Here is a 12678-nt window from a genome sequence, read left to right as displayed (position 1 = left end):
GCGGGGCCCGGCCGGGCAGTGACGCCGCGGAGCCCCGTTGCCGCCGCCACCGGGCGCGGCGCGGCGCGGCCAATGAGCGGGGCCGGGGCGGGCTCGGGAGCGGCGCCGCCGGTACTTAGGTTCGCCGGAGGGGCCGAGCAGCCCACAGCGGAGCGGGGCGGTGCGGGCGGAGGAGCCGGGCGCGCAGCGGGGAGGACGGAGCTCACCTCCTCTGCAGCGCCCATGGGGACAGGACGACTTTAAAGGAGTTTGGGAGGGTTTCTAGCGCTGGGAGACCACGGGTACGGAGGAGGGCGAGAGGGACCCCTGGGGTGGGGGGGGTTGCTAATCGCTTGCTGTTTGCCTGTTCCTTGCGGAGTCCCGGCTGGGCTGCGGGGATCGGGCAGGCAGGTGTGCCAGCTCCGAGCCCGGGAGCTCCTCCAGCCGCCTCCCCGCGTACCGCGCTGCCCAGCGCGGCTCGGCTGCGCGCAGGCGGAGGGAAGCGCTCGGGACCCTCCGGACCAGCCCCTCCCCGCCCCCAGGAGCTCTCTCTCCTTGCAGAGCGGGGAGCGGAGGCTCCTGGGGCAACTCCGGCCCCCCACGCAGAGCTGTCAGCCGGCGAGGAGCCGCCTTTTCCCGCGGCTGTGGGGAGTCGGGCGCTCCGAGACAGCGGGGCTCGGGCAACCCAGCCCGGCCCGGCGAGCGCCGATGAGACGGGGATCTGCTCTGCCCTGCATCCCGAGGGCAGGGGGAAGGATCCGCGCTGGGAGTTTCTCCCTTGCACGGGCTGCCGGGAGGGAAGGAGTGGGGGAGGGCTGGGGAGTTAGGGCGGAATCACTGAAGTCTTTTGTATGTGCCTTGATTTTTTTTTTTCTTTCTTTCATTCCTTCCTTCCCTCCGTTTGCACTCTCCTTCCCTTTTCTTGTTATCTCTGTCCCTGCCCACCCCACCCTTCCTTCAGATCCAGCAATTCCTGCCCTCGCCTCGCCCTGTCATTGATGGGAAATCAACTGGATCGCATCACCCACCTGAATTACAGCGAGCTGCCGACCGGGGACCCCTCGGGGATCGAGAAAGACGAACTGCGCGTCGGGGTGGCTTACTTCTTTTCGGATGAGGAGGAGGACCTGGACGAGCGAGGCCAGCCAGACAAGTACAGCGTGAAGGGCTCCGGCAGCCCTGGCCAGGAGACGCCCACCCACCACCTCCACCACCAGCTGGTGCTGAACGAGACCCAGTTCTCTGCTTTCCGTGGCCAGGAATGCATCTTCTCCAAGGTCAGCAGCGGCCCCCAGGCTGGGGACCTCAGCGTCTACTCGGTGTCAGCCCTGCCTGCCCTCTGCAAGCCGGGGGACCTGCTGGAGCTGCTCTACCTGGGGCCGTCGGAGCACCCGCCGCCGCACTGGGCAGTGTACGTGGGCAGCGGGCAGATCATCCACCTGCACCAGGGGCAGATCCGCCAGGACAGCTTGTACGAGGCGGCCGCGGGCAACGTGGGCCGGGTAGTGAATAGCTGGTACCGCTTTCGCCCGCTGGTGGCTGAGCTGGTGGTGCAAAACGCCTGCGGGCACCTGGGCTTAAAAAGCGACGAGATCTGCTGGACTAACTCCGAGAGCTTCGCCGCCTGGTGCCGCTTTGGGAAAAGGGAGTTCAAAGCCGGAGGGGAGCTGCAGGCTGCTGCCGGCACCCAGCACCAGCAGCAATACTATCTCAAGATCCACTTGGCCGAGAACAAGGTGCACACGGTGAGGTTCCACAGCTTGGAGGATCTAATACGTGAGAAGCGCAGGATCGATGCCAGTGGCAAACTGAGGGTGATCAAAGACCTGGCTATAGTGGATGAGAAAGAATAGGGAGTAGCAGGGGTACATGGCTATCTTCCTTCTGCCCTGCCTGGGGGGACCAGCTTGCCACAGAGCCAGGAGGCTGCACCCTCTTTCCATGGGACAAGACTGGAAGCAGAATCCATGGCAACATTCCAGAAAACCAGCATTCTTTACACCCATAGCCAGTGTTTTGTTTGGCTTTCAATGGCATTAATGCTGAAAGAGCGAGAGAGGAAGAAATGAGGGGGGAGGTGCAGGAAGGCTGTTCTCAGAGTATGTGGACAAAGTCTCTCCTGTCAATTGATGTTGACCATTATAGCAACATGCCAATAAAATTTCAAATTGAAATTTTTTTTTATTTTTATTTCATGGCTTTAATCCATGATAAGTTTTAAACATCTGGGGCCATGGATGTGGATCTAGCTAAATGAGTTTCTAGCTAATATTTGCCTTGCAGCCAACGAAAAGCGTCAGTCATATTTTGCCAGCTGGGGAGGGAAGGGGATGTTGGGGGTGCAGGGGTAAATGCCTGCCTGTTTGTTTGTTTTCAACACTGTTGCTTCAGCCTGTAGCTGCAACCCAAATTTTGTCCCAGCCAATTCTGGCAAGATATTAACAGGGGAAAATGCTTTCACATTTCTGGTTAGAATCTATCACATTTAAAATATTCGTTGTCTTTGCTTTCTGTTTGCAGCTCTCTGCTAAATATCATAATGCATAAGCTCTTTCCACCTCTTCCCCCTTCCCACCCTCCTTACCTTTTTGTTCTTTTGGAAAAAAAGTTGCTGAGCAGCTGTTTTACTGAAACTAAATTCACTGTTTGAAGGAAGTGGTGTGTTTTGGAGAACAGTATACTGAGTGTTGCTCCTCGAAGATCCAGCCTCTAGGATCTCATGCCTGAGCTGTGGATTTGTATCACTGTAGTGATTTTCACTGCACCACTGCTTCAATACCTCTTCATGCACAGATCAACAGAATCCTGAAAGAAACACAATAGATTTGAATTCTGCATGTTGCCTCTTTGAAACTGCAATTTGTTGCATATTTAGAGTTCCACTTAAAGAAAACAAATGTAATGTGGCCAAATTCATCTTGCATTTCAAATTTCAAGCAATGAGAAATCTTATTCAATCTAAGTTTAGAAATCCACAGCTGCATTTAAAAATGTCTTTTGATGTGATGTGAGCAATGCCTAGTCTGTATTTCAGATTCTGTTCACTCATGGCTTAATTCTAAGTCTTGAAGCAAAAGAACAGAGTATTAAATATATATTTAAATAATCTAAACAAATTAAGTATACTGGCACATTTCTAGATCTGTCTTTTTTAAATTATTATTCTGAGCTGCATAAAATTTGTAATAAGCATTTTGTCTTTGCATGGTTCAGTACTGGAAAGAAAATGCATTTGTTTTTGTCCCCTCTTCCTACATCAATGTCAGATGGCAGAACAGAAGTAATACCCCTCTTCTGTATATACAATACACTCCACCCCCTATCAATGTACTGTGTCCTGGCTCCTTTTTATATTAAACAATGTCATGAGCAACCTTGTTGCAACAGTAATTTCATTTCTACAAAGCATTTACCTCCTATAGCTGAAGCTGTGAGGGTGGAGTGTACTTAACCATAGTGAAAGTGTCAGCATAAATATATATTAAAAAAAAAAGTATCTGCACCCCTTTAGTGAAGGTCATCTAAGTGACTTTGTGTTTGCTGATACGCTTGGCGAAGTTATGTGGTAATAGGCAGTGTTACTTTTATCCCTTCCCCTAAAGTACTTCTGTTACTACAACATAGGGTAAAGATGTGAAAACTGTGAATTGTCATAACTGTCAAATTACTGCTGCAATATCCTCAAATTACAACACACTTTTTTAATAAAAGTGTAGTATTTTAGCTTTATATTTGCAATAGTTGCTTTCAGATAATGATAGCTTTTTCCATAATATGCACAGAGTCCTCCACATTGTATTTGTGTATCTTAATTATTATACTGCATTAGATCTCCCAAAATGTCTGTTAGAACTGATTTCCCTATATCACTTGGTGGGAGCACTGTGGAATTGCAGAAGGGCACTGGCTTTACACCCAAGCATTTACAAAAAATTAAAACTTAACTTGTAGGAGAAGGAAGGGTGGGCAAAAATGTTTTATTTTAATTTCCCCTCCAAAAAAATAGGCATTAGAGAACTGAGGTTGGAAGAGGCAGGGAAAATTACATGAAGAGGGAATAAATAACAATGTTTTCGAAGACAGGAAGAATGAGGTAAGGTCACATTATTTTTGATTTCTGGAATGCTTTTCTTTTTCATATTGCTCTTAGATGAATAATACAGGACCAGAGAGGATCTTTGCAAGAACAGCATTGCATGTCCTCACTAGTGAGAATTTAAAACATACTGGCTTTAAACTTTTCACTGTGCTTTCTAAATATACCATCGCTCTGTCTAAACAGCCATTTTAACTCTGGGTTTTTTGGTAATGATTTACTAACTTAGTTCATAAAAACAAGTTTTCCTTGTTTTACCTAGATGTAGAATAGTATTTTGTAGTATATAAAGTGATAAGAACTAGACTATGTTCATATGTTCAAGCTCTGTTAGAAGACTTTGGCATCACTCAAAATTTATACAGATAAAGATAACAACAAAATTAGGGCCCCAGTCCTTTGCATAAAATCTGGAGAAAATGTATTGGAAAAATTCACAGATGGTGTTAACCTGGTATATATTATTGCAATGACTATTTTCAAGTAGCAGTCTGTTCTTAACAACAAAGTTACCCATACAGATTTTTTTTGTCTTTCACTAGTTTTCAGTCCAGAGTTACTGACATCAATTTGGTCCTGATTCATAATCCATTGAAGTTAATGGAAAGGCTCTCACTGACTTAAACGAGCTTTGGATCAGATTTTATTGTTTAGGAAGTGGTTAAAATTTGCGGACCTTGAGAAGTGAGATTTAAGATGGCATTTCAGAGACCAGAAGGGCCACCTTTCTGACATGGGAGACAGTGGAAGCACGCAATTCCATGAAAATAGGGGAAGGAAACAGGCTTGTTCTGAATCAAGCAGTATTAATCTGAGATGGCAGTAGGGAAATGGTGAAAAAGGCTGAGTGAAAAGTGGATATAAAAAAGTTGTTCAGTGCCTTGAAACAAGAAATGGCAGGTAGGGGAGCAGTCAGCTGTGAGAAAGGCAATGATGTGAATGACTGACAGGTAAAAAATGTAATTGATTATACTCATCTTTCAGGATCAGTGACCCGCCTGAGTTAACATTTCCATTTCTAGCAGTAAAGATATTGACAAATTATATTATATCTGTGGAACCTGTTTACATTTTCCAGTCTAGCTTCCTAGGGTAAATATTTATATCCCACTCATTGCTCTTGAAGTACTGACTTGTAATATGACTGCAAATTAAGGATCCTTTGCATATCTTTCTTTTGTGTCACATTTCAAGCTTTCTGTTAGGAATTTGGGCAGCAGCTTTATAGAATCTCTTTTGCATAGATACAATTTTCTTTGTCTTTTCAAGATGCAATCTTTTGAATTGCTTTGAGGCTAACATTTTATTAAAAATTCAGTTCATGTCCTCTTGAAATGCAGAGCCTTTGTGAAATGTTCTGCTGTCATGACCAAAATGTCTACTGGTTATTGGCTGTGCATATAGGTAGAGGACTGTAAGGACTGGTAGCAAAAATTTTGCCTCCATCTTATGTTTCCAGGTTACTTTGTTTTCATTTGTTAGGATTTTTTCCCCTCTCAAGTCACTATGGTTGTATAAAATGAAAAAAAAAAAAAAAAAGGTCTAAGTGGATTTCAGATTGAAAGCAGAGTGTAACATGATAGAGCCTTCAGGGTGTGACAAGAAATGGCCTTTGGTCTGTGCTAGAGTGTGCAGAGTCTTAATTATCCTGCCTTATTTTGGTTTAGTGTCTTTCATATTCAGGTAAGTGACACGCAAAAATCTGTCAGAGTTTATAGACCTGTTTATGTGGTGCGTTGAACATCTGTAACTCCAAACAACATTGGCTGGAGTTGAGATAATGCTGGATTTCACTCGAGAAGTGGAGAATTCTGTGGGATCAGGTGCCTCATCCCAACCAGTTCCCAACCCTCTGTCTGCAGCTGCAGAGGAAGCCGTGGGCTGAGAAGGCTACTGCTAGTTTTAAGATTTAGTTGTTTTCTATGAAAGATTTCTACTAGGGTAGCTAACAGTCTTCAGTCCATAATTATACTTGCTGTGACTAAAAAGTTGTATGTGTTGCTGCTTATGCTGTGCAAACACTGTGTTTTCTGCTTTATAACTCAGGAGAAAAATGAAAGTCCCAGTCCCAAAGAATTAATCCAGAAATATGTAAGGAGATATGATTAGGATACCATACTAAGGGCAGTTTCACTGCAGAATTAGGGTCTAAAGGACAATAATATATGACCAGAGTGTGATCAAGTGCTGCTGTTAGTTTGTGAGTGTCAGTGTTTCCATGGCAAGTCTGGAATTTATTTGCTTACTTTATTATCATGAAATATTTAACTTCTCTGTACTTTGAGTTCAAATTTGATATGTAAAGCTGCCCCATGCTCATGAGTCCTCTGACACAATGTTAGTTTAATCTGTCAGATTTTTTTACAGTTTTATTGTAAAGAAAATTAATGAATACTGGGATCGGATACTTTACTGAACTGCCTGTAAATCAAAAAGAGGGTAGTGTAGATGTTAGGTTGGAAAAATGTGATGAACTAAGAACCTTCTGTTACTTGGCATATTGGTGGATTTACTCTAGATTATATAGATATAATCTATACAGATATAAACTACCAGTGCTGTATTTTTTTAAAGTGGTTGTGGCAATCTACATTATCTCTTTTGTGAAACAGTATTATCTTGTCTAAAGAATGCAAATCCCCCATGAAAGTCTATTTTTTTGTATATTGAAATGCCACCATGCCACTGAAATTAACAGGTACTTTAACCATATATACCTTTGAGAAATAAATCAGAATTTATCTTACAGGATTTAAGACTGAACAGCTAGTAATATGCACTTTCATGTCTTAATTTTAAAGATTTTGCATCAAGCACAATATGTTCAGGTGGATGTGTCCAGAAGAATCATAGTTCTTCCATCAGTAGAGGCCATTCAGATTGAGATGATGCTTTTATATGGTGACACTTTTTCCCTTATTTAAAAAATATTTTTATTTTGGCTTTGGGGGCATTTCTGATTCTGCAGATGATCCACATGTGTAAAACCACTTGCCTCCTCAAGTGTTTGCAGGATCAGCATCTTTAAACTAAAAGAAGATCTATCCTTTTCACATGGCATTTACTTTGGTCTAAAATCAAGGAATAGGACTAGCCAGGATCAAGACCTCAGCATCAACCTCCTATAGAATTCAATAGAAGGCTCATGTATGTGATGTCTACCAGAAGGGCCTTAATTTCATATTCCTGCTTGTACATATAGTAATCATCTATGCAAATTGGAATTTTCCTAGGTAGAGTGGGTTAATGCTTTTCAAACATCCCTTTGACTTTCTCTTGTGTGGGTAAATGTGTTGGGCACAAATAGAAAATCATAGTTTATGGGCTTAAGCCCCTGAAGTGCTGTAGAGATAATATAACATCTCTAGCTATTTTGACAAGAACTCCGGTGGAATTCGGAACCAACATGGGTACAACAGAAAAGGGTGGGAGAGTTTGCAGTTAAACTTCAGGCTAATCAAGGAAGACATTCAGAGCTAAGCCTGAAATTCTATTCTTTCTTTCTCTTCTCCAAGGTGCATGAGGGTTAATAACTGTGCACCCCTCACACATAAAATCATTCACACTTTGGAGATCCATGCTACTGCCTAGGCAATATAGGGTGAGTAAAATATGCAGTGTCTCATCATTCTTAAGTAGCAAATAACTTTTCACAGTTTAAACACTATTTGGTTACAGAGTGGCACTGGCAATCTATTTCAAAAAGTCATATTTTTAAGCTCATAAAGTAAGCAGCATAATGCTTATAAATGGGAGACCTTGATAATCTTTTTGGTAATTCCTGTACTGTAGAGGTAAGAGCTTGTTGCCAGTTTGTGTAAATAAAAGAACAATCCTGGTTCAATAAAATTATCATGGGATAGAATTTGCAAACAAATGAAACAATCAAACCCCAGGTTTAGTTCTGACATGACACTATCACTGTTGCAGGTAAATAAATGGCAAATATCTAACAGTGTGAGTGAATACCAAGTGCTGCATTGTGGCACTTCTTCACAGCAGAGTACTTTATGCCATAGAAGGAATATTCCTTGTATGTTATTCAACATGAGTAAACATATCACAATCTGGTCTCAAAACAGATCTTATTTTTTTTCCCTCTATATGTTCCTATTGTTTCCATATGCCCTTTCAGTCAGCTGAAAGCAATATAAAACAGAGTCTGAAAAATATACTAATTGTTTGTAATTATTTAAGTAGAAATGTATATGCATATTGATATATAACTAATAGATATACTTGTATATAATGCACATATGCATACGGTGTGCGTATATATTATACATGCACACACAAGAAGTATTGACTATTTTGTTAGCATTGGTTATAAATGGCAGTCATTTCAGTATGTATATTATCTGTGCAGCAGATGCATACCTAAGAATTAACTGGCAGGATTTTAACACTATTCAAATATTTGTTCTTTAGGGTATGCCATGGTCTTCTGACATGAAGAGAAGTGAGTTAAATATGTGGGGTCTGACATATTGCTACTTACTGGAGGAAAATTATCAAGGAGCACTACACTTTGCAATAACGAAGTACCCTCTTAGAATGAACTATGCTGCTACTGACTTGTGTATTTATGAATAAAAGTATGCTCCAGTGAAGTATCCATCCATCTTTCTCTTTGACATATTTTAATGGATGGCATCACAAAGCGGTTTTCATAATTTGAATGTTTTTCCCCTCACTGTAATAATTTGGAAGCAAAACACTGAAGTTAGCTGTGTTCTATTGCTCAAATGCTCAACTACTGTTGTATAGTTGTTCCTAAGTAAAGAGGTGGCTGGCATTGATATTTCTTGACTTTCCTCATTTTATCTTTCTTTGAACTAATACATTTCTTTCAAAAGCTAAATGGTGTGACTTTCAGAAATACTTACTGTTCATTTGACTATTTCCCCATTGAACTCATGGGTGAACTTTCATCAAAATTCTTTGGGCCACAGTTAAGCTAACTTCGACTGCTTTTAGAAATCTTGACTAATGGATACAAGGTGAAAATCAGCTCTTTCAAGGCCTGTGAGTGTTTCATGTGGACCGGATTGCTGAGAGTTACACTTCTGAGTCCGTGACAGATTACATTTCATTTCAAGAACTAGAATAGCCTAGTTATTCCATGTCCCCACCTATAAAGTATTTAACTCACCTGATAAAAGAATACAGATCTTTTTACTTATCCAAAAATCTTCCTTCTCGTCAAACAACCTGTGAGTGATATAACGCCCTTTTCCATGAACAAGCTCATTACTAAAAATTGCTGTTACACACTGTCAGAACCGAATCCTTGCCCAGAGAATATTGTCAGATGTTGTGGAAGAAAAATAATTCACTCGCCTATCCTGTTAAAGTCCTTTAATAAAACAATTTTATTGAAATCAGTAAATAAATGCATTGTTACTGAACCTAGTTCCAGTATAACAAATCATGGACCACCTTAACATTGCTGGTAATTAAAACATCTGACTGAGCATCAGCAACAGTTACTTTTAAGAAACTTAGATTTCATGTGAAGTTACATCTTTGTTGAACAGAGGTACCTTAGGTGAATGCAAGGACCTGTTAATGTTTATCATAGAGCTATATGATACAGCTCTGTTTATTTGATAACATGACACAGCCCTACTTTAGCTTTAAATTCAAACCTTGTTACGTGGTATGTCTACCTACCTGACAGGCTTTCTGGATTAGTATTTCCAGCCTGTGCTGACTTTATGCCATTGATTCTTCTGTTAGGTGTAATCAAAGGTCATTAATATTGAAAAGTTCACTTTAATTGAGCCATCAACTCATTTTAATTATGGCAATATAAAAGCGTGTCAAGTGATAGACCCTTCCACAAAGGGTCAGTTAATACGGAGATTCATCCTGGCAGTAATATTGCCTGGGACCCATTAGCTCAAGCTAAGGACTGTAAAGAATTTCTTACTTCTTTATCTGTCATTCAAGTTGAAGGAATAAGGGGAAAAAGATAAGCAGAAGAAAAAGATTCTAGAAAATGTCATGCTTATCAGAAATCTTCAGCTTTTATATTTATGCTTTGTATACAGATAAACTCAGAAACACGCAGATAAAACTTGCATTGTATTAGAAGCACCAATTATAGAAATGATACCCTTTAAATTTTGGCATGCTAGAAGCTTGCATACATATGCTGAGTAAAGAGGATAATCTTTTGCTTTTCCATTTCACAGCAAGCTAGCAACTTTCTTAATCCGTAGGAACCTAAAGTTGAGTTCACTGTCTGCTGATAATGTATACCAAGAGCAATAGAAATGTCAAATGTTTGCATACTGCAAGTGATATCAGTACTGAAAACCTATCTTCAGTTTCATTCTCCTGAAATCCTTAATCTCATACATACCTTTGAGCTTTTAATGACTTTCCAAAGAATAATGTCCAAGATAATGTGAATGGAAATAAAGCAGGGACATAAAAAGACAGATGAAGAATTTGTTTCATGTTCAGCTACAGACTGTCACATATTTTTTATTTCCTTGGAACAGGAATAAGATTTGTATTGATATTTAGAGAGCAGTTCAGTTTGTTAGATCCATAGACCCTTTTTTTCAATATTCAGGTGTACTTTACTGACATAAACAATGCTAAAGAAAAGGAAAATACACCATTTCAAGTTTAATAGAGTTGTCATATTGTCAGGAAAGCTCAGGTCATATTCTTTACCCTTTCCAAATCTTATATGAACAAGTTTCAGACAGAATAGCTCAAAACCATGAAAAATTTGATTTTCTATTAGTTTTGTTCATAATGATTTTTTTTTTACAAATATGACTAGTCATTTGTGGTGCCTCATCTTCTCAGTACTTCACTGAAGACCTCCCAAACTGATTATTTTTTTCAAACAATGTCAAACTTCTGCCATCTGAAAATGAAGCCCCTAAGCAGACTCTAGTCAGAAACTGAACAATGAAGACAGCTTAAGTGGAGCTTGGAAAATATTACTGATATATTTTAAAAAGCTTTCGCAGCTGTAATGTAAATCTTATAAAACACAGAATTCAAAATCGTATCCTACTAAACAGTAAATATGTTAGTATTTTTAAACATACAGGTTAGCACTAGTGTATTATACGTAAAATAAAGTAGCCGCTATGCAGTTTATCTTAAAAATGAACCCATTATATTTTGAATGTAAGATGTAGAGGTTGAAAAGGTATTTCTTGAATCTGATTTATGAACTAATCTATCCCTTGTTGGTGAGGTTTCCATTATCATTGAAATAAATGTGTCTATGTACACAAATGCTTGTGGTATCTCTGTTATTACTTTTGTTTGTATTTGTGTGTGACAATGGCTCTGTGTGATCACAGCTAACTGCTACAGGGATACTTACATCTCTATTAGCTGTACATTGAGTGTGATCATTAACTGTTAGCCAGGAAGAAGACAGTAGAAAAATCAATGCAACTTTGATCAGAGGAAAAATAAACTGGGGTGCTAGTAGTGGGAATGATCCTTCTGCAAATGACATTTCATCCAATGTATGAGTGGGGGAAATGCATAACTGAATGATGCAAATGCAACAGGGAATGGAGATTTAAAATATCAATTCTAGGACTTACCAGACTTACAAAATAGTGTATTGGAGATGGCACAGTGGAGCACATAATGGTCTTCCCACTAGGGTCTGCAGTATCATATGAGCCTGACAAATAGTCGACAATGAAATGATGTTTAGAAGTGTCCTTGCAATTCCCACGATGTCGCTGTCATCAGGGAATATAAGTATAAAAGGTTCAAGAAAGCCAGTCAGCCCAGCTTCTTATGTCTTTTGGTTAGCTAAAATGAATCACATTTACTCTGAGACTTTGGCAAAATGCAAGCTTTTGTTACATAAAGATAAGATTAATCAGATTTCAGTTATCAATAGAGACTGGCTTTTTCAGTACTTAATAGGAGTGGGGTGTGCAAGCTACAGCATTCTCTGAAGATGTTTGTTATCTCCTCTGGCTAAAGGAGTTGTTTAGAGTCACAATACTCTTAATATATGTATGCAGTTAGGTGGGATAAAACCAGACTGAAAGTCTCTGATTTCACCCCTCCTCACCCCCAATTTTTTCACCTAAAAGTAGTGTAATACCTATAGTCTAAGTTACTCATCTGAACAGTAGAAAGAGAGCCATGCTTTCAGAGGACAACTCATCCTATCTCAATATATTTGTAATAAAATCACACATTTCAAATGGTTTTCTCTCTGTTTAGTGCTTCCACAACTAGGATTAACCTACTGCAGGAGTAGCTACAAATATGAGATTAAATGAGAAAAATAATGTTGTGAAATTACATGCTTTCTTCTCTCCCAAGAAGAGCGCCACTGCTTTGTCAGGCCTCAGATGAATCAAGCTTGGTTTACAGAGTTGGAGAAAGCTGTGTGATCCCAGAACAATGACAGTCTTAGATAAACTGTAGATGGTTGATAAACCCTAATATTTAACAAATAGGCAATTGCACAGAAATTATAACTGTAAGCAATGTAGTAATAAAAAAAAAGCAAAAAAAACTTTTGAAAAGGTCTCCTGAATCATTTGCCCAATTCTAATCACACACACAAGAAAATGTGCTGCCCTCTAGTAAGTTTG

General features: G+C 40.3%; 1 protein-coding gene across 1 annotated transcript; it reads left to right on the top strand.

Moving 5' to 3' along the window:
* Positions 1 to 214: 214 nt before the first annotated feature.
* LRATD1 (LRAT domain containing 1) lies at positions 215 to 2126 on the top strand. The gene is made up of 2 exons (XM_065632273.1): positions 215 to 281; positions 941 to 2126. The coding sequence occupies exon 2, from the start codon at positions 978 to 980 to the stop codon at positions 1830 to 1832; it is 855 nt and encodes a 284-aa protein (XP_065488345.1). The 5' UTR covers positions 215 to 281; positions 941 to 977; the 3' UTR covers positions 1833 to 2126.
* Positions 2127 to 12678: the final 10552 nt, after the last annotated feature.

Source organism: Caloenas nicobarica, chromosome 3 (assembly GCF_036013445.1).
Source record: "Caloenas nicobarica isolate bCalNic1 chromosome 3, bCalNic1.hap1, whole genome shotgun sequence".
Lineage (NCBI taxonomy): Eukaryota > Metazoa > Chordata > Aves > Columbiformes > Columbidae > Caloenas > Caloenas nicobarica.
Note: the sequence above shows the minus strand (reverse complement) of the source record. Positions and strands in the feature narration are given on the sequence as shown.

Excerpts from the sequence above, each read along its gene's own strand:
- LRATD1 (XM_065632273.1), top strand. The coding sequence starts at position 978 with ATGGGAAATCAACTGGATCGCATCACCCACCTGAATTACAGCGAGCTG.